General features: G+C 39.2%; 1 protein-coding gene across 3 annotated transcripts in view; it reads left to right on the top strand.

The window, feature by feature from the left end:
- Nucleotides 1-17,100, top strand: part of chrm3a (cholinergic receptor, muscarinic 3a) — an 81,482-nt gene extending 64,382 nt beyond the window's left edge. For 2 of the 3 annotated variants that reach the window (XM_034292955.1, XM_010869978.3), the window contains one exon: nucleotides 14,828-17,100. In XM_034292955.1, coding sequence (XP_034148846.1) covers nucleotides 14,828-16,694 — 1,867 coding nt within the window. In that variant the 3' untranslated portion in view covers nucleotides 16,695-17,100. Of the gene's footprint in view, nucleotides 1-12,361; nucleotides 12,516-14,827 lie in introns of those variants that run through there. The other variant, XM_020047061.2, reaches the window with a different exon arrangement.
- Nucleotides 17,101-24,885: the final 7,785 nt, after the last annotated feature.

The raw sequence follows: 24,885 nt of genomic DNA, 5'->3' as shown, positions 1-24,885 counted from the left end.
ATTTGTGTGTAATATGTTTTCACCCGAAACATAGAAGTTGTCACTATGGTCATAATATCTAGACATATTACTAAGCAGAACATTGTATGGGTTCATTTTGTCCATCATAGCAAATATAGATACATTTAGTTTTTAGGGATAATAAAATGAGTGTTTATAATAAGGTAAATGTGGTCTTAAAAAAGAAAGGTCAATGTTATAATTTATGTGAGTAATGATTTGGTTATGGATGTCAAAAACATTTGTTGGGGGCTAAAATATCAATAGTGAATATTGGACATAATGTGTTTAACCAAAAGGTTAACATAACGCAAGGGTTAACTATATGCCTTAAGTGTGTCTGATGCTTTAAAAATGCCCTGAAATCTGAAATATCAAAAATGACTCATGAGGAACCATGTCATTATACTATTATATATACTATTTTGGCAGCCAGATAACAAGAGCAGACCCTTCACTGCTCTGCCATTACGCTCCTGAAGTTGCTGTTATGTCACACTCTAACACACAATCATTTTCAAATATGGCCTGTGATTAGGCTGGCATAAACATTATATTGCAAGATACAGTCACCGCCAAAATGATTGGCACCTTGATAATGATGAGCAGAAATGTGGTGTAAAATAAACAACACAGGTAATAGAATCTACAGTGCCTACGGAAAGTATTCAGACCCTTGCACCTTCTCGACATTTTGATGTTATAGGGTTATACTTTATAAATTATAAAAATATAGTTTTTTGCCATCAATCTAGACATGTTAGAACATGATGACAAGGCATTTTATTAAATAAAGAACACATATATTTCTATATCTATATATACACTTACCTAAAGGATTATTAGGAACACCTGTTCAATTTCTCATTAATGCAATTATCTAATCAACCAATCACATGGCAGTTGCTTCAATGCATTTAGGGGTGTGGTCCTGGTCAAGACATTCTCCTGAACTCCAAACTGAATGTCAGAATGGGAAAGAAAGGTGATTTAAGCAATTTTGAGCGTAGCATGGTTATTGGTGCCAGACGGGCCGGTCTGAGTATTTCACAATCTGCTCAGTTACGGGGTTTTCACGCACAACCATTTCTAGGGTTTACAAAGAATGTTGTGAATAGGGAAAAACATCCAGTATGCGGCAGTCCTGTGGGTGAAAATGCCTTGTTGATGCTAGAGGTCAGAGGAGAATGGGCCGACTGATTCATGCTGATAGAAGAGCAACTTTGACTGAAATAACCACTCGTTACAACCGAAGTATGCAGCAAAGCATTTGTGAAGCCACAACACGCACAACCTTGAGGCGGATGGGCTACAACAGCAGAAGACCCCACCGGGTATCCGTGGGATTACGGATGGAGATTAGCCCTTGGCTATAATCCGGCATGTTTACATGCATGTACTCCATGTCTTGTTCATTAACATGCACTGTCCCAATCAAAAAATAAATTAATAGGGTACCACTCATCTCCACTACAAATATGAAAAAGAGGCTACAATTTGCACGAGCTCACCAAAATTGGACAGTTGAAGACTGGAAGAATGTTGCCTGGTCTGATGAGTCTCGATTTCTGTTGAGACATTCAGATGGTAGAGTCAGAATTTGGCGTAAACAGAATGAGAACATGGATCCATCATGCCTTGTTACCACTGTGCAGGCTGGTGGTGGTGTAATGGTGTGGGGGATGTTTTCTTGGCACACTTTAGGCCCCTTAGTGCCAATTGGGCATTGTTTAAATGCCACGGCCTACCTGAGCATTGTTTCTGACCATGTCCATCCCTTTATGACCACCATGTACCCATCCTCTGATGGCTACTTCCAGCAGGATAATGCACCATGTCACAAAGCTTGAATAATTTCAAATTGGTTTCTTGAACATGACAATGAGTTCACTGTACTGAAATGGCCCCCACAGTCACCAGATCTCAACCCAATAGAGCATCTTTGGGATGTGGTGGAACGGGAGCTTCGTGCCCTGGATGTGCATCCCACAAATCTCCATCAACTGCAAGATGCTATCCAATCAATATGCGCCAACATTTCAAAAGAATGCTTTCAGCACCTTGTTGAATCAATGCCACGTAGAATTAAGGCAGTTCTGAAGGCGAAATGGGGTCAAACACAGTATTAGTATGGTGTTCCTAATAATCCTTTAGGTGAGTGTATATCATGTATATAAGTACTCAGACCCTTTAGTAGATATTGTTTAGATTCGCATTTGACATCACAGCTGATCGCAGCTTCACCTCTGTTTGGGTATGCATTTACTAGCTTTGCACACCTTGGATTTGGGGAGTTTCTCAAATGTTTCCTTGTAGAAGGTCTTAAGCTCTCTCAGACTGAATAGGTAGTGTTGGTAAACTGTGATCTTCAGGTCTTTCAACAGATGTTCAATGGGGTTCATGTGCAGGCTTTGGCTGGGCCACTCAAGTACATTCACATACTAGTCCCAAAATCACTCCATCGTTGTCTTTTGTCTGTGTTCTTCAAGTTGTCATGCAGAAAGTATAACCTTCACCCCCAGTCTGAGGTTCTGTGCACTCTGGATCAGGTTTCTACATGGAACTCTCTGTATTTTGCTCCAATCCTGACCAGTCTCTCAGTCCCTGTGGCTGACAACTATTCTTATAGCATAATTCTTCCACCATGCTTCATTGTATGGATGGGCTAATAGTCTGATTTTGATCTCATCAGACCAGATCAACTTTTTCCTTTTGCTCCTTCAAATGTCATGTCATATGATGATTACTCAGGCGTGCCATCCTTCTAGGTGTAGCAATTTTTTAAACCTTTTTCATATCAATGCATTGACACAGATCTCAGATGTCTATGGAGAGTTTCAATATTGATATTTGCGGTCAAGTCACCAATTTATTTTCTTCATGTACATCAACAACTTAGGTTGTAGTACCTAACCAAACCAAGATTATAGTAGCTTATGTCCTTCAGCATTCAAGTAGCCGAGGACTTTTAATGAACCATCAACACCACCAGTGATGTCAAGACAGTGTAAAAGCCACTACTTTTTAAGGCGACTAAAAGCATTTGTCTTGCCACCCTGGGTCTTCTCCAAATACTACAGCCGCAACATTGCAGCATCATGGCTAGGTATGTGAATTGCTCCGTACACAATGCAAGACCCTACAGCGAGGAGTCAGTAAGACGGGCCAGGACATTACTGAGGCCATACTCCCACCCATCAACGAAATACTGTATAACGGAAAGTGCCTGGTGAAGGCCTACATCATTAACAGGGACCACACACATCACAGCCACGAGCAATTGATCTGCTTCCCATTGGACAGAAGAGGTCTGTTTCAAAGCATTTGATCCCAGTCTCAGAGGCAGCTTCTATTTACAAGTCATTAGAATGCTCAACACTTGAATAACTGACCTTACACACGCACTCACTCACACACACACACACACACACACACAAACTCATATGTCATGCCATGCACACGCTTGGACAGGCAACCAGCCTCCTTTTTCCTATTCATTATTGCCTGGACTCATACAGTCAGTTACTATTCCTACTACACAATAGAAATATCCACACTCCCCCACATAATACAGGTATAAATGCTGCAAATACTGTACTCACCACATTTGCACCCTTTATTCATTTGCAATAATATAGATTTATATTTGTATTTGCATCTTATTAGTTTAATAATAGCTATTTGTAATGATACGGATGAAACAACCAAGATGTAATTGAGGTGCAGATTTTCAGCTTTAATTCAAGGGGTTGAAAAATAATATTGTATGAAACGTTTAGGACTTGTTACCATTTTCAGACACAGTCCCCTTATTTCAGGGGCTCAAATGTAATTGGACGAATTAACACAATCATGAATACAATTTTCATTTTTAATACTAAGTCAAAATCCTCTGCAGGCAATGACTGCTTGAAGTCTGGAACACATGGACATAACCAAACGCTGGGTTTCCTCCTTTGTGATGCTTTGCCAGGCCTTTACTGCAGCTGTCTTCCGTTGTTGTTTGTTTGTGGGTCTTTTTGTCTTCAGCAAGTGAAATGCATGCTCGATCTGGTTGAGATCAGGTGATTGACTCAGCCATTGCAGAATATTCCACTTCTTGGGCTATAAAAACTACTGGGTTGCTTTCGCAGTATTTTATGGGTCATTGTCCATCTGTAAAGTGAAGCACCATGCAATCAACTTCACAGAATTGGGCTGAATCTGAGCAGACAATAGATCCTTATACACTTCAGAATTCATCCGGCTGCTTCTGTCTTCTGTCACATCATCAACAAACACTAGTGACCCAGTGCCATTCAAAGTTATGCATGCCCATGCCATCACACTGCCTTCACTGTGTTTTACAGATGATGTGGTATGCTTCTGATCATGAGCCATTCCAAGTCTTCTCCATACTTTTTTCTTCAAATCATTCTGGTACAGGTTAAGATCTTAGTTTCATCTGTCCAAGGAATGCTGGTCTAGAACTGGGCTGGCCTTTTTAGATGTTTTTTGGCAAAGTCTAATCTGGCCTTTTTATTCTTAAGCCTTGTGATCTGGTTTGCACCTTGTGGTGAACTTGGACTTGGATAATGATATGCCTACCTCCTGGAGAGTATTCTTCTCTTGGCTGGATGTTGTGAAGGGGTTTTTCTTTACCATGGAAAGGATGTTCACCACTGTTGTCTTCTGTGGACGTCCAGGCCTTTTTGTGTTTTTCTCAGAATGTATCAAACTGTTAATTGGCCACTCCTAATGTTCCTGCTATCTCTCTGATTATTTATTTTTTAAGCCTAAGGTTGGCCTGTTTCACTTGCATTAAGAACTCCTTTGACCGCATGTTGTGGGTTCACAGCTACAGCTTCCAAAAACTCCAGACCTTTTATCTGCAGAAAAAAAAGAAATAATGAAGGAATAGCCCACACCTGTTCAAACAGCATTTGAGTCAATTGTCCAATTACTTTTGGTCTCTTGAAAAAGAGTGGCCCACATATTAAAGAGCCCCTCAAATACCCTCAAATTAAAGCTGAGAGGCTGCACTTTAAGCCAATATTCATTATTTAACTGTAACTTGAATATATTATGTTAAACACACAAAATAACAAAGCTTGTGTCATTGTCCAATTATTTCCGGATTTACTGTATATAATAATATTAATGTTTAGTTATGGTTTTTCAAGTAGTTTTCAGTAGTTGTTTATGATTTGCTGTTGAGGCAGTGGGGAAAGTTAAAGAAGATGGCTTTTAGTTATTACACGAGTTGCAACTAAGAACTTTTACAGGAATTATTTAATAGATTAGGCAGCTATTTGTTAGATAGTTGTAACATGGCGCTTCCGTCAAGATAAAACAAATGGAATTTACCACAACATTTGAGGAGAAAAGTTGTTTTGGAAAGCACTCTGCCAAAGGATGATTATTTGCATTTGACACATCAACTCGGTCCATACAGGTAGGCTATGTGATTCTGCTTGCTTTGCATCTCTGAAAATGTTGTTCACTTGTGTTCATTGGCTGCTGATGTCATTTACTTTTAGCTAAGAGTGCAGGTTTATAATCACAGTTTATTTCTTTCATTTGTGTTTTGAAATCCATCACTGGTGGACATAATAATCGCAGGTTACGTTTGCGTGGGGAAATCTTATTTCTATCCATGTGTTCATGATTGCAGACGTGCATTCGCGTGCCGGGGGTTTCTGCAACATTTTCACAATGTTGGTTGTGAAGCAAATCATCAGACCACCGCAGATTTAGTTTATGCTACTGATATCTAAATTTTATATACAACAATGTCAATACCCTTTTCGAGTAATTGCCATTTACTTTTGAAGCAATTAAAAACATGAATGAAACACAAATAACAGAACAGGCTTAAGCATCATTAGATTTTGGGTTATGTTCAAATAAAAAGTCAGATTCTGGAAGATCGAAGTTTATTGGAATAATTGGAATGACTGAATAGTTGACAGTCCTTTAGCTTGTAATGTAGAGATGTAGCCCAATCATATTAAAGTAAAAAGCAATGGTTTAGAAACCCATTTCCAAAGCCGCTGTAGCCTACGATAAGGTAAAATGCAAATTCCGTTTTTGGCCAGCTATATAAACTCTAACAATGACTGATCCCGCAAAAGGTGTTCAGTTGGTTATAGACTATTCCCATTTGTTTTCCAATGCCTCTTAATATGGAAGTAATCTAAAAGTAATTATAAGTAATCAGATTACGTTACTGATTACAAATGTGGACAGGTAACTTGTAACTGTAACGGATTACATTTAAAAGTAACCTACCCAAACCTGACTGCAGCTAACAAGCTGTTGCTAGACATGAATTGTGGGTAATTGTAGGTATTTTACCAGTTTAAAAAAAGATTAACTTGGAAATTGTGAGTTACTGTTTGATTGTGGAAAATCAGATTTTTTATTTGTGCATTTCCGGCTGTAAGTCAACAAAGGGTGAACAGATTGAAATGGGGTGGTGACTTTCTATACCCACTGTAGGTAATCAATTCTTGTTCTTTTACATTTTGAAGCATTTTTCACTGCGTGATGAGAAACATCAATCTCTGTAAAAAGGGACTAATCTCAACAATCTAATGCACAAATCTGGGCCATATCTGTTTGTGTTATACTTAAGACGGCATAAATCAATAGAGGAAATAAGAAGAACATTTTCACTTTGAATGGGGGATGTATAACACCTTTCTTGTGAGATGCTTTTTTGTGATTTAAAGTTCAGAACATAAGTGCACCTAGGAGAAATTATAGAATAATTCCAAACCATGAACTGTATATGATACAATTTTATTGAAGTACATAATAGTTTATGTAATAACCCTTGACTGGAATTGTTTTTCCAACCGTAACTATATCAGTCCAATTATAGTACCAAACACAGACTGTTCTTGACATGATACATGTTAATGCAAAACTGAGTCCGGGCAGTTCAACTTATTCTGCCAGTGTGAATATGCACTAATGTTAATCAGAAAATTGTGGGCTGTCTCTGTCCATAAAACAGCATTGGTGTTGGGCCTGCGCTTTGGGGGTTTCTGCCTTTGGTCTTTATGGAGAAGCCCCCGGCCTTTTGATGTTCCATTTCTTTATTCATTTTCAGTTTGCATAATCAAGCTCATGACTTTCACACTTATAAACAGATAGGGATGTTTTTAGTATGAGGACACCAAGGTCTGGGCGTAACTCAGTCCTCAGTCTGAGACCTTATGTGAGAGACTTGAAGAAATTACCCTAACTGTAGAGGTAGTCCTACTTCGTGTCAAGAGAATTTATAGGATTTAAAAACACAGGGGTTTCCAAAGCAAAATTTATGAATTTGGTAGCAAGAATGGTCTGAATACTTATGCACACAAGATATATACACGAGTGTTCTTTATTTAATAAATTGGCAGGCATTTTTTAAGAGAATTGAGACATTAGACCTTTGAAAGTTTATATTTGTAGTTTGGAATAATTTTCCCCAGAACTCTGGGTCATAGGAAAACAAATACAGTATCTTCGCTTGTCATATTTTCTGTATATTTTGTTCAGATCATAATTCTTCTGTATGTAGGCAGATAACTTGTTTTTCAACCCGCCACAGCAGATACTGTCAGGGCTCAGCTATAGTGGATATGGTTTTCTCTGGGTCTTGATCACCTAAATCGTCCTCGTTCCTGTCTCTTGCCTCTGGCTGATGCTGTTCTAAGTGCTCCACTAGCCTGTGGTCTCATCTGTCCTCATCCTGGCTCAACTGCATGATAGAGGTGTAGCATGTCATTAGGTAGTTTTAAACTGACTACAGTATATACTAATAAAATGTGTAAAACCACTCTGTCACATATACATACATATATATACATGTAGTATAATCAGTCCCTACAGGGAGAGCCCCTACTACTTATATATGACATGGAATTAGTAAGTACATTCAACCAAACTTACAACCAAAACTACAAGGCCAATGTCCTTGTTTCAGTGTGAAATTAGATTGTTTTTGGCCACTATGTATGTGGTGTAGTCATTGATACTGTCTAATTGACCTTGTCTTCATTGTATCAAACACTTTAATTGGCTTAGTCTTACCTTCAATGACTTGATTAAAATACGCAATCCCAATTCCTTGGAATGACCCACATTTGTCAGAAGGCAGTAATTATGTGATTGGTTGACTTAACAATGAGGGGGCGCTTACGGCTAAACTCTGAAGTCTTTTAATTGAGGAATTCATTTAAAGTGATTAAGGGTTAAGGTTAGGGTAGAGACAAGCATTAACCCTGGCCAAAAGTCTTCTCAGTGTCCTGTGTGGCGCGGTATTCTTATTCAGTGCCATGCAATACAGCTGAATCATTAGTGATTAGTGGTTTCAGAATAACAATGCCCAGGACCTCACATGCGGTGGTGGAAATTGGATGGTAGGAGTTGGATGGTAGGAGTTGGTGTCTGACAAAGTTTGCCTTGCCCTGTAATGCTTTAGCAACTCCTTGTGGTGGGCGAGTGTCCTGGAACCATAATTATGGTGCTTCCAGTGCCTGGGTGCTGACTGGGCTACTTTCTGATTGAGGAAGTAGTATGATAAGAAACACATTGGCTTGGCGAGATGTGCTTTTGGAGGAGACACTATCCTGCACATTACTTCTGCAATGACAGAATTAAAGTTGAAGAAGTCAAAATTATAATTATAATCCTCTTATAACCAGCAATCTGTATTAAATGTACGCTCCATCCTCAAAAATTAGAAAACCAATCACATAAATCCTGCATAGGGGGCAGATCTTGCTCAGAAGATTCATTATGAATAAAAATGCCAATCTGTGTTGATACAGTATGAGTTTTTTTTTGTTTACCCCACATGTTGCAACTTTTTGTTTACCCCCACTATGTAGCTCACATCAGTTGACAGTATTATTATTTTTAAATTTTTTGGTAAGCATGTCGATGGTTCAGGCATGCATTGCCATTTTGAATTATGGAAGCAATGTAGGACACTATTTACACGTTTTGTGATTCACTTTTAGAGTTCACTTCTTTTATACTAAATAGTCATGAATTATAACTGGGCAGTCTATAGCCTTGGTTTAGAACTGCATAGCTCACTTTATGTTTTAATGAATAAACAACATTCAGCCAATAGGTTGAACATCCATAGCCTGTTGTGGAATTTTTGCTGATAACAACATTTTCAAACAATGTTAATACACAAGTTGAAGCAACAATTAGACATAAAGAATGGTTTCAGAAGGTTTTGCGTGAACACCAAATCTGCCCTATAGAGTTGCAAGGACCTTACATAGGTCAACAACATCACCACTCGTCACAAAGGCAGAATAGCACCTTTACTGCTTAAAGCACCTGAAGAAATTTGACATGTCATCTTTGGTCCTCTTGATTGGATGCATTATAGCTTGGAATGGAAAATGTTCAAATCTTACTTTTAAGTAACTATCATTTAATTATTAGAGCTAGCTACCTTCTGTTTTACTTGCTGTGTCATGGTTAATTTATCCTCTCTCTGTGTCCCAGTGTGTTATGGATTATTGTTATTGTAAATAATTGCCACACTGCCTGTACTAAACTAGATTTTTTGCCTAATGAAACAAAAATCCCTAAAGACTCGAATCCCAGTTAGTTTATTCTGTAGTTCCATCTCATTTATTATTTCTCTCTAGAGAAGAGCTCAATAAAAATAATAATACTGAAATGGTTTCAACCAACACACATTAACACAAATGTTATGAGCCCTGTAATATAGTGTTTTGGCAGATGTGCTCCAGTTTGTTGATGTTGGTTAAAAGATGCTTGTTGATTGCAACTTTCAAATAGTGCCACAGATTTTCAGTAGGTTTAAGACTGGGAACTTTGACTGGGCCATCAACGTATGGATGGTGTGTCATGAGACATGGGCAGTGTTAGGTCTGCGCGACTTTAGCAATTTTGTTCAAAAATTATCAATCTTCTCATATGAGCATGCAACCCACAACGCAACAATCATGTTTTTTGGGAATCTCAAGATATGCTTTTTTACATAGAGGAGAACAAGTATTTGATACACTGCAGATTTTGCAGATTTTCCTACTTACAAAGCATGTAGAGGTCTGTAATTTTTATCATAGGTACACTTCAGCTGTGAGAGACATGTGGTCTGATGAAACAAAAATAGAGCCTTTTGGTCTAAACTCCACTCGACAGCCCCGAAACCTGAAGGATCTTGAGAAGGTCTGTATGGAGGAGTGGGCCAAAATCCCTGCTGCAGTGTGTGCAAACCTGGTCAAGAACTACAGGAAATGTATGATCTCTGTAATTGGAAACAAATGTTTCTGTACCAAATATTAAGCTCTGCTTTTCTGATGTATCAAATACTTATGTCATGCAATAAAATGAAAATGAATTACTTAAATATCATACAATGTGATTTTCTGTCACTCACAGTTGAATAGTACCTATGATAAAAATTACAGACTTCTACATGCTTTGTAAGTGGGAAAAGTATTTGATACTCTGCAAAATCCCCACTGTAGTTTTTGAGTTATGGCTTCATTCTTGCCACCCTCCAATACAGGCTAGTTTAAGTCTTGATATAACTCATCCATGCATTTTTCCACTACAGTTTCTTCAAAGTGATTTTTGACTTGTTGATCCTTTACAAATCCAATGTAGTTCAATGTCTTGTGATGCACAGTGCTGTGGAAGGACAGCAGTAGGAGCCTTAGGAATTGGCCAATAGAGTGGATAAATACATATATTACTATAATGGGCTATAAACAGTATATCATGTATGTAACACTGATTATTAATTTCATCATTGATTATTGTAGTAAACTGTGTTCTAATGAACCCTTTGTAATATATTTTTGTAATTATGTATGTTATTATATTGACTATTAAAAATATGATAATTATATTGTTGATTTCTGCCATTGTTCAGGAACATCTAACATGACTAAAAATGACAGAGAAGTTGACTAAACAACAAACAAACCTGGCTACTAACCATGACAAAAAACATGCAGTGTTTATGCAATGTTTCATTGGATGTTTTGAATGACAGGTAGATGTTTTGTTGTGGCTCAGAGAAGTTATGGCCTTAATAATTTTTGAAGCTGCAAAAGAAAATATATATTTAAATCTATTTAAATCTATTTAGAAATGTTAATCCTGATGTCAAACATTTGTGACTGCATTGCTACAGACAAACATTTCTGCTGCAACTATTTAAAAACAATCTTCCTTTACCCAATACACATTTAAAAATTAGTAATTCACTTCATGTTCACACTCATATTTTAGTTGTGTTCTTATCTCTTATTCATATTATTTTACATTATTTTCATAGTTGTAGCGCTGTTGTAAGGGAATCTCTTTTTGGTGGACCGTTTATACATTGCATAACCTGTACATATGATGAAACGTACGACTGAACTTAAGTTATTATCGATAGACTTTCAGGATCTATCCTTAAAAGGCAGTGCGGCCATTTGTCTATTGAACAGACACTTGAGGGAGAGAGAAAACATACTCACTCGAATATAAACATGTCTTTGCACAAGGACAGGTTTCTTTAGATGTTGGCTAGGAATCTGCACAAGAAACTCTTGGAGAACTCCCCTTGTACAGAGAGCAACAACACGTTATTGTATTTCTGTGAAAAGAGAGGGATGGATCACTCTTCAGGACATGGACAGTTCTCCTTTTTCACTGTTAAGTGAGACCATGTCCACCGGTGCTTTACCCTATCTCTCTCTGACCTCCTTCACAAATACAGCCGACACATTAAAATCAACTTAGAATTTTAATACACTGTTTTTACCTGTAATTAATTAGATTTTCAATATAGATGTCATCTATACTTTCGGAATACATATTAACACGTAAAGAAAATAAGAACACTATTTAAAAAATTATATCTATTTTCTTTTTTTTTATCAACAGATTTTTCAACCAACTTTAATAATATCTACATCTTTGTATATCTATATCCCCAAAACATGTATATATAACAGCTACTAAAATTCCTCAAGTTGCAGCTTGAAGCATTGCAACTAAGACAACTACGATTCAAGACTGTAGTCAATACAAAAGATTTCTGCTGACTTGTTCTAAAAATACAACATTTCAATATTTCTGACAGATGCCTACAAGCATGCTGACATGTAGGTGAGCAGGGAGTAAAGCAAAGGGCTGAGGGGATACTCCTGGGGTCTCTAATGTTAAGAGGCAGTGTGGAGGAGGTGTTATTGCCAGACTTAAGTGGCTCTTCGGCTGTGGAATTCTTTTTCAGAGTGCTACATAGTATCTGGTTATGGTTAGTTAATCAGTTGTTCAAGGCTGCTGTAAATGACCTTTGTTACTTGTATTCTCCTGTATGCTAAATCTGGATATAGCTCTGGTGGTTGTCTTTTTACTATGGAATGTTTTGGATTGTTTTATTGTTTCATGAAATTGAATCAGTTCCTTGGGAGAGAGCAAAGAACTTGTTATTTTTAGTTATAGTAGTAGTGGGAGAAGCATTATGAGTGTGATATGGACAGTAACATTTTACGGTAAGCAATGTACCAACAAGGGATACAACAGTGTGTAGTGTAGTATTCTACTACGTGTTTCGGACTAGATTTGTGTTTGAATTTCCCTGCATTGAGGTGTGTCACTCTTACATCTGTGTGTGAGTGTTTGTGTGCACGGGTCCTCTCCTTTACTCTCCTTTGCTCTTCGTTCCGTTGTCACAGATGGCTGATTGCCGCTGGGGGCCGCTAGGGTGTAGTTTGGTATTCTGTCAGGCTATGGGCCTGGCATCAAAGGCGGAGCTGAAACAGGGGTGCGGTTGGGGGGGGGACAGGTGATCCCACTGGGGCCTTGTCAACCTAGTCTGGCCCAGGGTTGCAGCTGAAAGTCATTCAAGAAAAGACATCAGAGATAGTTCAACATACTCAAACTGAGGTTTAGAATTGTAATCAATTACATTTTTCATCTTTCCAGTGGAAACCTCTTGGTTGACCTAGTGGTTTGATTAGAAGCAGAGGGGCTCGGCATGATGTGCTTGGGTGGCCACGTGTCCTGATCGAAACTGCCGAGCCTGCTGAGAGTTGCTGTGGTGAGGCATGGCCATAATCAGGTATTTTTTTATCGTTAAAACATTCAGTGTTTCTTACCTAGTGGGACATTGTAGCAGCAAAGCAGCAAAAACACTTAAGGAAATATCTTCTGGATAACAAACCATTCTTGGGAGTTTTCAGACTGTGAAATGGTGAGATTCAGACTTGGAGACAGGACTGGGAGTGGGAATGCTTCCCCCATTCGTTTTTCTCGATTCAAGGCCATACTTGGTTTACCAGAGAGATCCAGATGTAGACATTGTTGTTTGAGAGTGAGCACATAATGTGATGGACTGCAGAGTGCTGTAGCTAGCTAATAACTTAATTCTCACTTGGATTCAGTCCTTGGCATTGGGTTCTGAGACGATGTTCGTTTCTTGTATACTTTCCACCAGACCCCATGTCTCAGCTCATTTTCTTTCGAAAAGTTATAGCAAACAGATATTTTTTTTTTGTTGTTGATAACTTTCATTTGGAGGCTTTTTGATTTTTCTCTGACATGTTTTTTTTTTTGTTAGACCTGTAAAGGTCAGGTTTGACAATATTTTCATATCTCTTGAAATATAATTAGTCTGTGTGTGTCTGTGTGTGTGTTTGTGTGCGTCCTTGTGTGATCCAGTCCGGGGACGGATATCTTCTAACCCTCACTGGCTACTACTGTCCTTGGGCAAGAGCCAGTAATGTAATATTTTGTACGTTATCATTGAGATTAACGGATGGGCCATGTTTTATTTCACTGAGACAGGAGCATAATTGAAATAAAGGCCACCATCTTTATGCTAAGTCAAACAGTCTGACCTGAGACATGTCCAAGCCTTGGTGTTGTTTATGTCATTAGTGTTTTCAAATTTGCTCTTCACGATCATATTGAGGCTCTGCATTCATCAAAGGATGACATGTTGTGCTGATATGCTGCCCTGGCAATTTGGAAGATCATCACAGAAATGTGTTTTCATAATCGACCTTCCAAAACAATTGTCTGGTGTAAGTCATTTGCAAATATTTGATGTGAGTAGAGTGCAATATATACTAAGTCCTTGAATTTTCTTTACGTTTCTTTTACTTAGAATATCTCTTTTTATTCAAACAACTCTTATAAGCGTCATAGAGTTATGTGACCACTGCAGAAAAAAAAGTCGAAAAGGAAGGTTTTGAGTGAGGAACAGAAGGGTTAAAATTAAGAGACCACTGCAAATTGAACGCTTCTGTTCCTCACTCAAAACTTTCCTTTTCAACTTTTTTGGAAAGGAAAGAAAAAGGTGCAGTGGTCTCTTAATTGTTTTTCTATGTCTTCGTAGCTGTATATACCTATCAGTCGTTTTGAACTCAAACCACTTGGATTGATGTGTTTGCAAAGAACTACCTTTTCACATAAATTGCTAGCTCAGCCCAAGTCACAAAGACTAATTTATAGGTATGCATGCATGGGGAAGACCTAGACAAATTCAATGGTAAAACCCATACAGTATGTCATATAGACATTTAAACTGTTTAAACACTGTGAGGTTTGGAAATTGGGACTCATTGTCTTAAAAGAATGTTTGAAAATGTATTACTCATTGTCTGTAACTGGGGAAATGTGCATTTAACTCTTGATTTATTTTGAAAAACAAGACAGTTTCACTAAACTACGTAACTCTTACCGCATGAACTCTGAGTCCATTTACAATAAATATAAAACGCCACTGTTAGCCTCACCTACTGGGTTGTCTATCAAACTGTACAATATATTTTAGTAATCTATTTTCTTTCTCTCTTATCAGAATATGCCAGGACTTGATGATGAGCTCCAACAGTACCGACCCTGGCCTCTACATGGCTCTCAGCTCCCCGGGAATGGGAATTGTCTACCCCTGGTCAGAGCTAATTAACCTGAATGACAACAATTCTTTCCTCAGTAGCCTCTTCAACCTCACAGGCTCACTCAACGAGACTGTGACCTCTCCGACCCATGACCCTCTGGGGGGTCACACTGTGTGGCAGGTGGTCCTCATCATCCTCTTCACAGGCCTTCTGTCACTGGTCACAATCATCGGCAATATCCTAGTGGTGGTGTCCTTCAAGGTGAACCGCCAACTTAAGACTGTCAACAATTACTTCCTGCTCAGCCTGGCCGTGGCTGACCTCATCATTGGAGTGATCTCCATGAACCTCTATACCACCTACATCATAATGGGCCATTGGGCCCTAGGGAACTGGGCCTGTGACCTATGGCTAGCTATTGACTATGTGGCAAGTAATGCATCAGTCATGAACCTGCTTGTCATCAGCTTTGACCGCTATTTCTCTATTACTCGGCCACTCACTTATCGGGCCAAGCGGACCACTCGGCGGGCCGGCCTAATGATTGGCCTGGCCTGGTTTGTGTCTCTGGTCCTGTGGGCCCCAGCCATCCTGTTCTGGCAGTACTTTGTGGGAGAGCGCACTGTGCCACCGGATAAGTGTTACATCCAGTTTCTCTCAGAGCCCATCATTACATTCTGCACGGCTATGGCTGCCTTCTATCTACCTGTCACTATTATGAGTATACTCTACTGGCGTATCTACAGAGAGACACAAAAACGAGCACAGGAGCTGGCGGGCTTACAGGGCTCTGGGGCCCGAGGCGGGGGAGGGGAGAGGGCTCACTTTGTTCACCACCAGGTTGGGAGCGCCAGGAACTGCAGCCGGTATGAGCTAACCCAGTCCTCAGAGAGGACAAGTCCTGGCCAGGCATTTGCCGCTACCTTCCATGGCTTGCCCATGATGCACTCGTGGCGGCCAGGAAGCACCCGCCCCGGGGAGGGAAACACCCGCCACAGCAGCACCAACAGCTGGAACAACAACAACGCCAGGATGTCAGTCGATCACTCTGGCTCGTCTGAGGAGGAGGAGGGAAACGGCGGAGGTATATTGCCCCAGGGCCATGCCATCTTCTCCATAGTCCTTAACCTCCCAGGGATAAAGGCAGCTGTCAGTTCCCACCTCACATCCTGTGAGGACCTCGAAGGAGCCACGGACGAGAAGCCGCTGAGGGGGGAGGAAGACAGTCGGGATAGCCTCCCTAGCACCACCACCAACATCACCCCAACCACCAGCCCTGATGGGGTCAACCCAGACACCAACAGCTACCACCAACGCTTCCCCTCTTCCATCTCCAAAGTCCAAACAATGCCTTCCATCGAGGCCACCAAAGAGGGGCCACTCTCTAGCTCCACCACTACCACCACTAAATCATCCATCTCCTTTAAAGAGGCAGCCCTTGCCAAGAAATTTGCTTCCAGGGCACGGACACAGATCACAAAGCGCAAGCGCATGTCTCTGATTAAAGAAAAAAAAGCAGCACAGACCCTCAGCGCCATCCTGTTTGCCTTCATCATCACATGGACTCCGTACAACATCATGGTTCTGGTCAATACCTTCTGTATTGGCTGCATCCCCCAGGCTCTGTGGGCGCTGGGATACTGGCTGTGCTATGTCAACAGCACTGTCAACCCCATGTGCTATGCCCTGTGCAACAAGACCTTCCGCACCACATTCAAGATGATACTGCTCTGCCGTTGGGACCAGCGCAAACGCCGGCGGAAGCAGCAGATCCAGGAGCGGCAGTCTGTTGTGTTCCACCGCAGAATTCCCAGAGACTCAACGTAGAGGGATGTTCTGTAGACCCAGTGGGATTCTGGTGAAGTCTCAGATTTGAATTCTCAGTGAATGGATGAGGCATCCTACGGCTCTGTGTTGTTTTATTAGCATAGATGTTCCCAGGAATTGCGGCCATGTTTTTGCTGTGATGGCCGAACCTCCCCGGAGATGTGTTCCTCTGTTTCTTGAGTTGAGCTCCCGTGGTGAAAGTTTCATTTTGATTATTGGAGCGCTCTGTATTTCAGAGTTGTGTCACAAAAACCAATAGAACAAGGGCTTTGAAGGGGGAGACAAACAGATAGTAGGGACATATCGAGTGAAATTGATACCTAGAAGTTTACATAACATTTAATATTGATTTAGGAGTTTCAATTCTCATCATTTCTTTCACAGTGATACTTTATTGAGTATTGAGTCATTTCAAATTTGTATTTTAATTCCATCATTTTCCTACTAGAGATTTTTTATTTTACTTTAATATTTTTAAGTAGTAATGCTAACATGTCATCACTGAATTCGAAAATCAAACAACATTTTATGAACAATGTACTCTATTTTAATATGGAACATATTGTATTCATTGTCTCTGTGCCAAATGTGGAAAAATTTTTCCAAAGATTAATATTCAACTTTGCAGATGCATTCTGATTAAGTTTTAAAACTCAATTCTAATCAGTTTCTAATTTGACTCTAGCATTAAATCCCCATTCCTGAAAAACATTTTGAGATTAGCTGCCATAAGGTTTTCGCTCTCTCCTTGTACTTGATTGACTAATTAGGTTACTAATTGGTTAGTTTCTACCCTCACCTGGTTGTTTAGCTGTGAACTGGGAACCAATTTATAGGAAAAACCAAAAACCTGCAGATGCACGGCCCTCCGTGGAATGGTTTGGACACCCCTGGTCTAAAGCAAGACAACTCATTAACAGAGGTTGTTGCATTCAACACATTTCACCCAACTCATATTCAGAGATTACAGAAATATGTTGAGCTACCTTACCAAACACCTGAAGGCATGTGTTAGTTTGACAGGGTTGAAACCGGGTTTAAATACTCTGAATGCCAGTGTCTTGTTTTAAAACATTTAATATTTTTATTTTGGAAAAGCACATTGCTGAATCTTGAGTTTGGAGGTACAATTTAAGAGTGGGAACCAGGTAATAAATATTTAACAGGGCAATCTTTCAATTAATAGCATGAAATGAAATGCATAGTTGAAGTCTATTTGCAGGTTCTAACATTGAAAAGAGAAAGTAGACTAGGCCTTCAGATTGCATCAGTTCAGGACTCAAGAATGATGGCCATAGACTTCCCTCCCCCAGAATCCTTCAAACAAATCACAACTGGTAGAGAAGTAAATTGACTCACATCCAAAAATATTATGAAATATGCTTGTGTGAAATATTAACTCTCTGGCTACATGCATAAGGTATGTAAGACCATTCATCAAGCTAGTATCAAAGTTCCAAAACTCTTACTATTAATTTACAAGTATTTCTTTAGCTGATATTCAGATTTTTCACCTCACAAGGTCACCTCACAACCAGGTTGGCCTTGTCATAGAGCAGCCCAAAAACAGCTACATTCTCAAAAAATTCCCCAGATGGGTGCAAAGTGAGAAAAATGCCAACTAACTGTCTGAATACTGTCAGGTAAAGGTAGGCTAACAAAGTATATATTATTTATAAAGAAGAATATCTGGTAAAGCCAGATTTCTCTGAAATGGTTTGAAGGGATAGGGTGAGAAGCTCAGCCATCCGTGAGGACCTCGGAGTAGAGCCGCTGCTCCTTTGCGTCGAAAGGAGCCAGTTGAGGTGGTTCGGGCATCTGGTAAGGATGCCCCCAGGACATCTCCCTAGGGAGGTGTTCCAGGCACGTCCAGCTGGGAGGAGACCTCGGGGTAGGCCCAGGACCAGGTGGAGAGATTATATTTCGACACTGGCCTGGGAACGCCTCGGGATCCCCCAGTCAGAGCTGGCAAATGTGGCTCGTGAAAGGGAAGTTTGGGGTCCCCTGCTGGAGCTGCTGCCCCCGCGACCCGATACGGATAAGCGGATGAAGATGAGATGAGATTATGGTTTGAAGGGTCACATGCTCAGGAAAACGTGACCCTTCCTGAGCACTTATAAAAGTGACCCATATCTCTTATATGTTAAATATTAATTTAAACCAGTGGTTCATTTAAAAATTGTGAGCTGTCTGAAAGAAAACAATGAATGCAATGGGTATACTTTGGGGGAGGCTCTGAGGTACTGGAATAAATATTTTTTTACAATAATGCATGGTATTTGCATGGTGGCATAGACCATACAGGAGCTGTCGGAAGTAGCACACATGCCTATAGGGTTTGGGGAAAATATGACCTTTTGTAAATGCATTTCATGCAAAGTTAGGGCATTTTACGTGACTGGAGCCTTTCTTTTAATACTGCCCAAATGAAAATGACCATGTCTTGGCTCCATTATTATCATTGGCCTAGTTGTATGGGGAGAAATTATACTTTTGTCCTTGTAAAAAAGCTTTCCCCTTTTAGATTTGTCATATTCTCGGTCACTGGCAATATCTAAAGCCTTTTACTATGTACATTGCTCAAAATACCTAATTTGAAGTTACTAAAATATTTTAGTAGCAATATTACAAATGAGTCTTCTCTTTTTTCCCCATTTGCCATTTGTCTTACAACCGGCGTATTCCCAAGTTTCTATTTGAAACAGGCCTAGTTTGGCTGGAATGTTTTACAGCATGATTCCTATGGTACATGCTTTGGTGACTGGATTAAACACAGCAAGGCAGTAATTTAGGATGAACTATGCTGATATATTTCTTACTGATAAATATGTCTTACTGGGAAGGGAGATTATGTAAATGAATGTCATTCTTACAATAAATAGTTAAGAAGGGGCAAGCACAACATTATAGTTATAACAGTGCACACTTTGAGATTAAATAATCAACAATCATTCTCTAAAAAAAATACTAATACTCCTGACTAAAATTAAAAAGCCCTTTCCCATTTTCCAGGTACCAATTGTATACATTTCAGAAACTCTCTAAATCAAATATATTTTCCACAAAATAGTAATATGCTCATGATATTGTACCACATAGCCAACTGTGCTTTGTTCACTTCAGATAAAACTCTGTTACATTATTTACATAGTCATGTGACTGACAGAACTGTATTGATAAAATCTCAGCAAATCCAATAAGACACCATAATATTGTATGTATAACCTTTTTAATCCTAAGTAGCATTTTTGGCTTTGGTGTGGTTGTCGGGCATATTCTTAATAAAATATAACAAATATAATAAGAATATTTGTTACATTTTCAGGAAAATAGGACCCCATAGTTGTAACACTTGAGGGGAGTGGTCACATTTTTGAGAGACAGGAGATTGAGTCTCAGTATGAGTCGAGGGGAAACAGTATGCTAATCAACAAGCGTTATAGCCTTCATGTTGTCAATTGAATATAACAGAGAGTGAAACTGTAAAATGTACCTAACCACTTGTAGAGTCTTCCCTTATTCAATTTAGGCCTTTTTAAAGATGCAGTCTGAGATTTTGCGCCACTGTTTGTAGAGGTGGCTATATCAAGCCACAAAGTGTCCTGAATGTGCCAATTTGTGCCAATTGTCCTCAAATGTGTCTTGTATGTGCCAATCAAAACCATTTGCTTGCATACATGGTTAACTGAGGTATGCTAAAGATTTTATTTACAGATTATGCACCTATTATGAACACCATATTGCACATTCTGCCCAAAGTGGGAGTTTAAAAACCAATATTCCCACTCTGCATCTTTCAAAAGTATGATGGCTTTAGAACAATGGTCACATGTTTGTTAGGCAGAGGTTCTGAGTTTGAGTCTTGGTATAAGCTGAATCTCAATGGGCAGCAGTACTATCTAGGCTTGAACGTATCCTAATGGACTTTGTGACATGCAGGAGAACGAGTCAGTTACTTTTATCATCTTCACCAGGCACAGCCAGAAGAGAACTGCCCCCCCCTAAAAGTCTGGTTCCTCTCCTGGTTTCATCCAAATTTTGTACCCTACTTGTGCACATATTCTTTGGGCTTTCAGGCTGGGTATCTAAAAAAGCACTTTGTGACAACTGCCAATGTAAAAAGGGCAAGCACAATATTAAATAGTGAGTGGAAATGTCCTTAGAAGTGCTATGACAGGGCTACTTAACCTCATCATTATGGAAGCCATATTCTGTTTTTCTCACACTCCTTTCTAACGTTCTGCATGGCCACATCCATATTCCATTTAGTGTTACATTTTTGGAATTGGACCATGAATGAAAAATCTGCTTGCTTCTGTTTAACAGAGATATCATTCTTCTCTACATTTCCTGGTTTTTATTTGAAAACTGAATCTGAATGCATCTGGAAGTTGAAACATGTAAATCTTTGAAAAACTTGAAATTATAGTTTGATAAATATACATTTAATGAATATTCAATTAAATTACATTACAAAAATGAATTCAATATGTATTAAGTTCTGCCTCAAATAATAAAACAAAAAAAAGTATGGACTCTAAAAACAAACCAGATATTGTGTTACCTTGAAAAGGGAACTAGCAAAGGAGTTAATAGGCAGGTGTCCATTGACATAGATTTATAAAGAATAAAGAACACCAATAATAATGGAGCTAACCAAACAAAGCAGAAACAAGATAAACAACTTTGTTAAGAACTTGGAACCTGGACCTCTTACAACATCTCTCATCCTTCATGAAGCACTATGCCAGCAGAACCTGAATGTTCCCGCACATGTGAAAATTGTAATGACTAACAAGGACGAAAGTTGCTGCACATCCTGGCCAAGGAGGACCACAAATTAAAAAGAAAATCCTGTAATGAGTTCCATGTATTAATGTTAATTTAAATATATTGTATGCATGTCCACCATTATGAGATCAAATACAATTTTTGAAGGCACTGAAATCACTCTGTTGATGTGTAGCATACTGTGCCTCGTTTCCCAGAAACTCTGTGGCTATAAAAAAAAATTGGAACCCACCTTTCAAAGTAGTAACAACACACATTAGAAAAATATTATAATCAACAATATTTAATTTAAAAAACTGTGAATGATTAAAAACAGAAAAGGTAAATGAATTGGTTGCATATGTGTGCAAAGCTAATATTTGGTGGAAGCACCTTTTGCTTGGATTACAGCAGTATCTGTTTGGATAGTTAATTTTTGATAATGCAATTTTTTCCCACCCTTCTTTGCAGAAGAGTTCAAGTATGTCAACATATTTTCCATAGGATTGAGGTTTGGGCTCTTACTGAGCCATTCCAGGACATTGATCTTCCATTCCTTTGCTAATTTCAGCTTTAACACAAACAAAGGTTGCATAAAAAGGTGTTTATTAGGTGTTCTGATATACACTGTAGAAACAAGATGTATAGGCTGTACAGTATTTGCATTTCTTCCAAACGGTAAAATAATCATTCAAAACAGAACTGCAATGAATTCATTAAAAGACAGACTACAAAGATATAGGCTTTTCAACAAATTTCTTCAATCAATTGCATGAGTCAATGGCATGCTGGACTGAAGGATGTTCTCAAGAGAAATGGAAAGAGAGCAGACCATCACTTAGGATGTCACTCCACCTTAACTGTTCCACCACATTTAGACTGCTGGTTGAGAAATGTAGAAGAGAACATCCCGGAAATTGTTTTCTCTTCTGGTCAAGAGTATTAGGGATCTGGTTTTAGACATATCTTTAACCACCTGCTATTTTAAGGGAATCATTTGAGTTCTGTTCTGCCATTAGGCTATTGTGACAACCAGTAATTATTTTGCCTCAGTATGTTTCATGATGTGTGTCAACGTGTGCACTATGCAGAGTCTGTGATGTAGTTGGGTAAGCATAATAAGCTGCCCCTCAAAATGTTTGCGGCAATACTTAGGTGGTAGTATCCCTTTAGGAGCTGATCTGTCATCAGTTTTGTCAAGTAATCGTAATATAATTGCAGTGAGAGAAAAACAGATCAGGAAAGCAGCACTGCGTTCATTCAATCTTATCAGTATTGCTACACGGTCCTGACACAAATGACTTGCCAGAATAGTGAGTAGATGGATGCAGGTGGAGAGGACAGGATAGGGATTGCGTTGAAATGCTGCCAAGATATTCCAATAATCTTTGTGTTGGTGATAATGATGAGTGTGTTCTTTCTTCATTATCACCATTGGCCCCAAGCAGAATTTCTAGGTAAAGAAATTCTCTGCATGTCCAGGGGCAGAGTGCTGGTGCTCAGGAAGAGCAGGGTGGTGAGATGGTGGCACAGTGCCACCTTTGGCACTAAAGCGGGTGTTCCACCAGTCTGAGCTTCTCAGACATCTGTGTTCTCCATCCTCGTGTCAAACTAAGCCGACACCATGTGTGCAATGCCAGTACACATGGTGTAAATGGTGGATGTCTCCCAAAGAGGCATTAACACTGGTTTTCTTCCATGGCAAAGGTGAGCATGCAGAGGAGCAATGGCTCAGATTCCTTTCCCAAACACTCACTGCAATACCACTTCCAAAGCTAAGCAAAGTGTGTGGCACTGTTTGCTTATTTTGGATCCCCATTAGCTTTTGCCAAGGAAGCAACTCTCTTCATGGTGGCCGCAGAAAACTTCAGACAAAAGCAATGACACTATCCCACAATTATTACTGTAACACCGTTCCCTGTAAGACCAAGTTTTGAATCAGAAAATAAGAGCTGAGACCTGATTATATCACCTGGGAAGGTGGGAATATCAATGAGCTCAAGACCTTTTTGGCCTTGAAGGGCTTGATTGTAGAGTGTGTTCAGGTGTTAAAAGTACGGTGGACTGCCCCCCCCCACACCCCCAACACATAGCATGTCATACCTCATTCCCTTCTTCGGGGAAGTCAGAATAACAGTCATATTTTTATTTTGTTTTGGAAACACTTAAAATGTTGGTCATTAATTGCTGATGTAGCTTGCACAATTATTATGCTGAAGTTACATCACAACTGGGAAACGAGGCCGACAACATTTTGGGTTACAAAGTAAACTGTGATGTAGCAATGATAGCTGAGGCTGTGACATTATGTGTAAATAGATAGCGGTGTATTGATTTGGATTTCTTTGTTCTTTTGTTCTGTTTTAATCTGAAACTGTAAATTGTCTTTCCACTTCATTACAATATAGTTTTCTTGTGTCTTTTGAAATGAGAGGATTTAAAACTAAATATTGTCATATTTGTGACAACAGTTATTTTCTTTTATCAATTGTGTAAGTAATAGGTCTCTTCTTGGGCTGCACCTCCATCACGTGTCGTTGCCATTGTTATCCACAATGTACAGAATCCTCAGACTAATTGATGGCCATAAGTTGAATAGGATGTAATTAAATTTGGTCAATGACAACAGTTTCATTTAAATTACGCTTTGAAACACGATTATCGTGCCACAGTTGGCAAACAACTTTTTAAATACCTTGCCATCATCAACTGGTCATCTAATTTTCTTTTGACAGATTTTAATTGAAAAGGAGGGCTAAACTGGGAGGACCAGGAGGAACCCCTATAAGAGAGCCGCTCCTGCTCAGCCCACTCAGGGCTTTTTTCAGGTGCCATTGCACCTGAACATCAATATTATTAGTTTGCCCCTTCCTTCTAGAACTGGCTTTGCTGATACAGTAGCTACTTCATTGAATAAGGTATTTGTACGACTACAAAGTGCAGATATTGTTTATAGAAGTAGGATAATTTGAAGGTACCATTAACAGAAGAAATTGGTTTTGGGCAAGTACATTAGACTATTAAATTATTTTAAAAAAAAGAAAACTTTTTCGCTAGATTAGCTAGAAAAAGTTAGCTTGCTCAAATTTGTTTGGCTCTGTTAAATCTTATTTTGCTGTTTAACAGTATACTTAATCTAAAATCAATCTGAAGTTTGCCTTCAAAAAAATTTGCATTGTGTTTTCAAGCCACAATATATGCACATATCAACTCTTCAACATATCAACTCTTCTAAGCGCCAAGAGGATGCGTTGAGTATAATGCTTAGTTGGACAACAGTTGTAAAATAAACAATATTGTGATGAAATCTGCAACCCGTGAACTGACTTTCCACTTTAGATTCTGAGCCAGTCTGAAAATAATGTAATGACTTGTGTCTATTTTACTGTGATTTGTTCAGTGTGAGTTGTTTAAATGGTGG

Source organism: Esox lucius, chromosome 6 (assembly GCF_011004845.1).
Source record: "Esox lucius isolate fEsoLuc1 chromosome 6, fEsoLuc1.pri, whole genome shotgun sequence".
NCBI lineage: Eukaryota > Metazoa > Chordata > Actinopteri > Esociformes > Esocidae > Esox > Esox lucius.
Note: the sequence above shows the minus strand (reverse complement) of the source record. Positions and strands in the feature narration are given on the sequence as shown.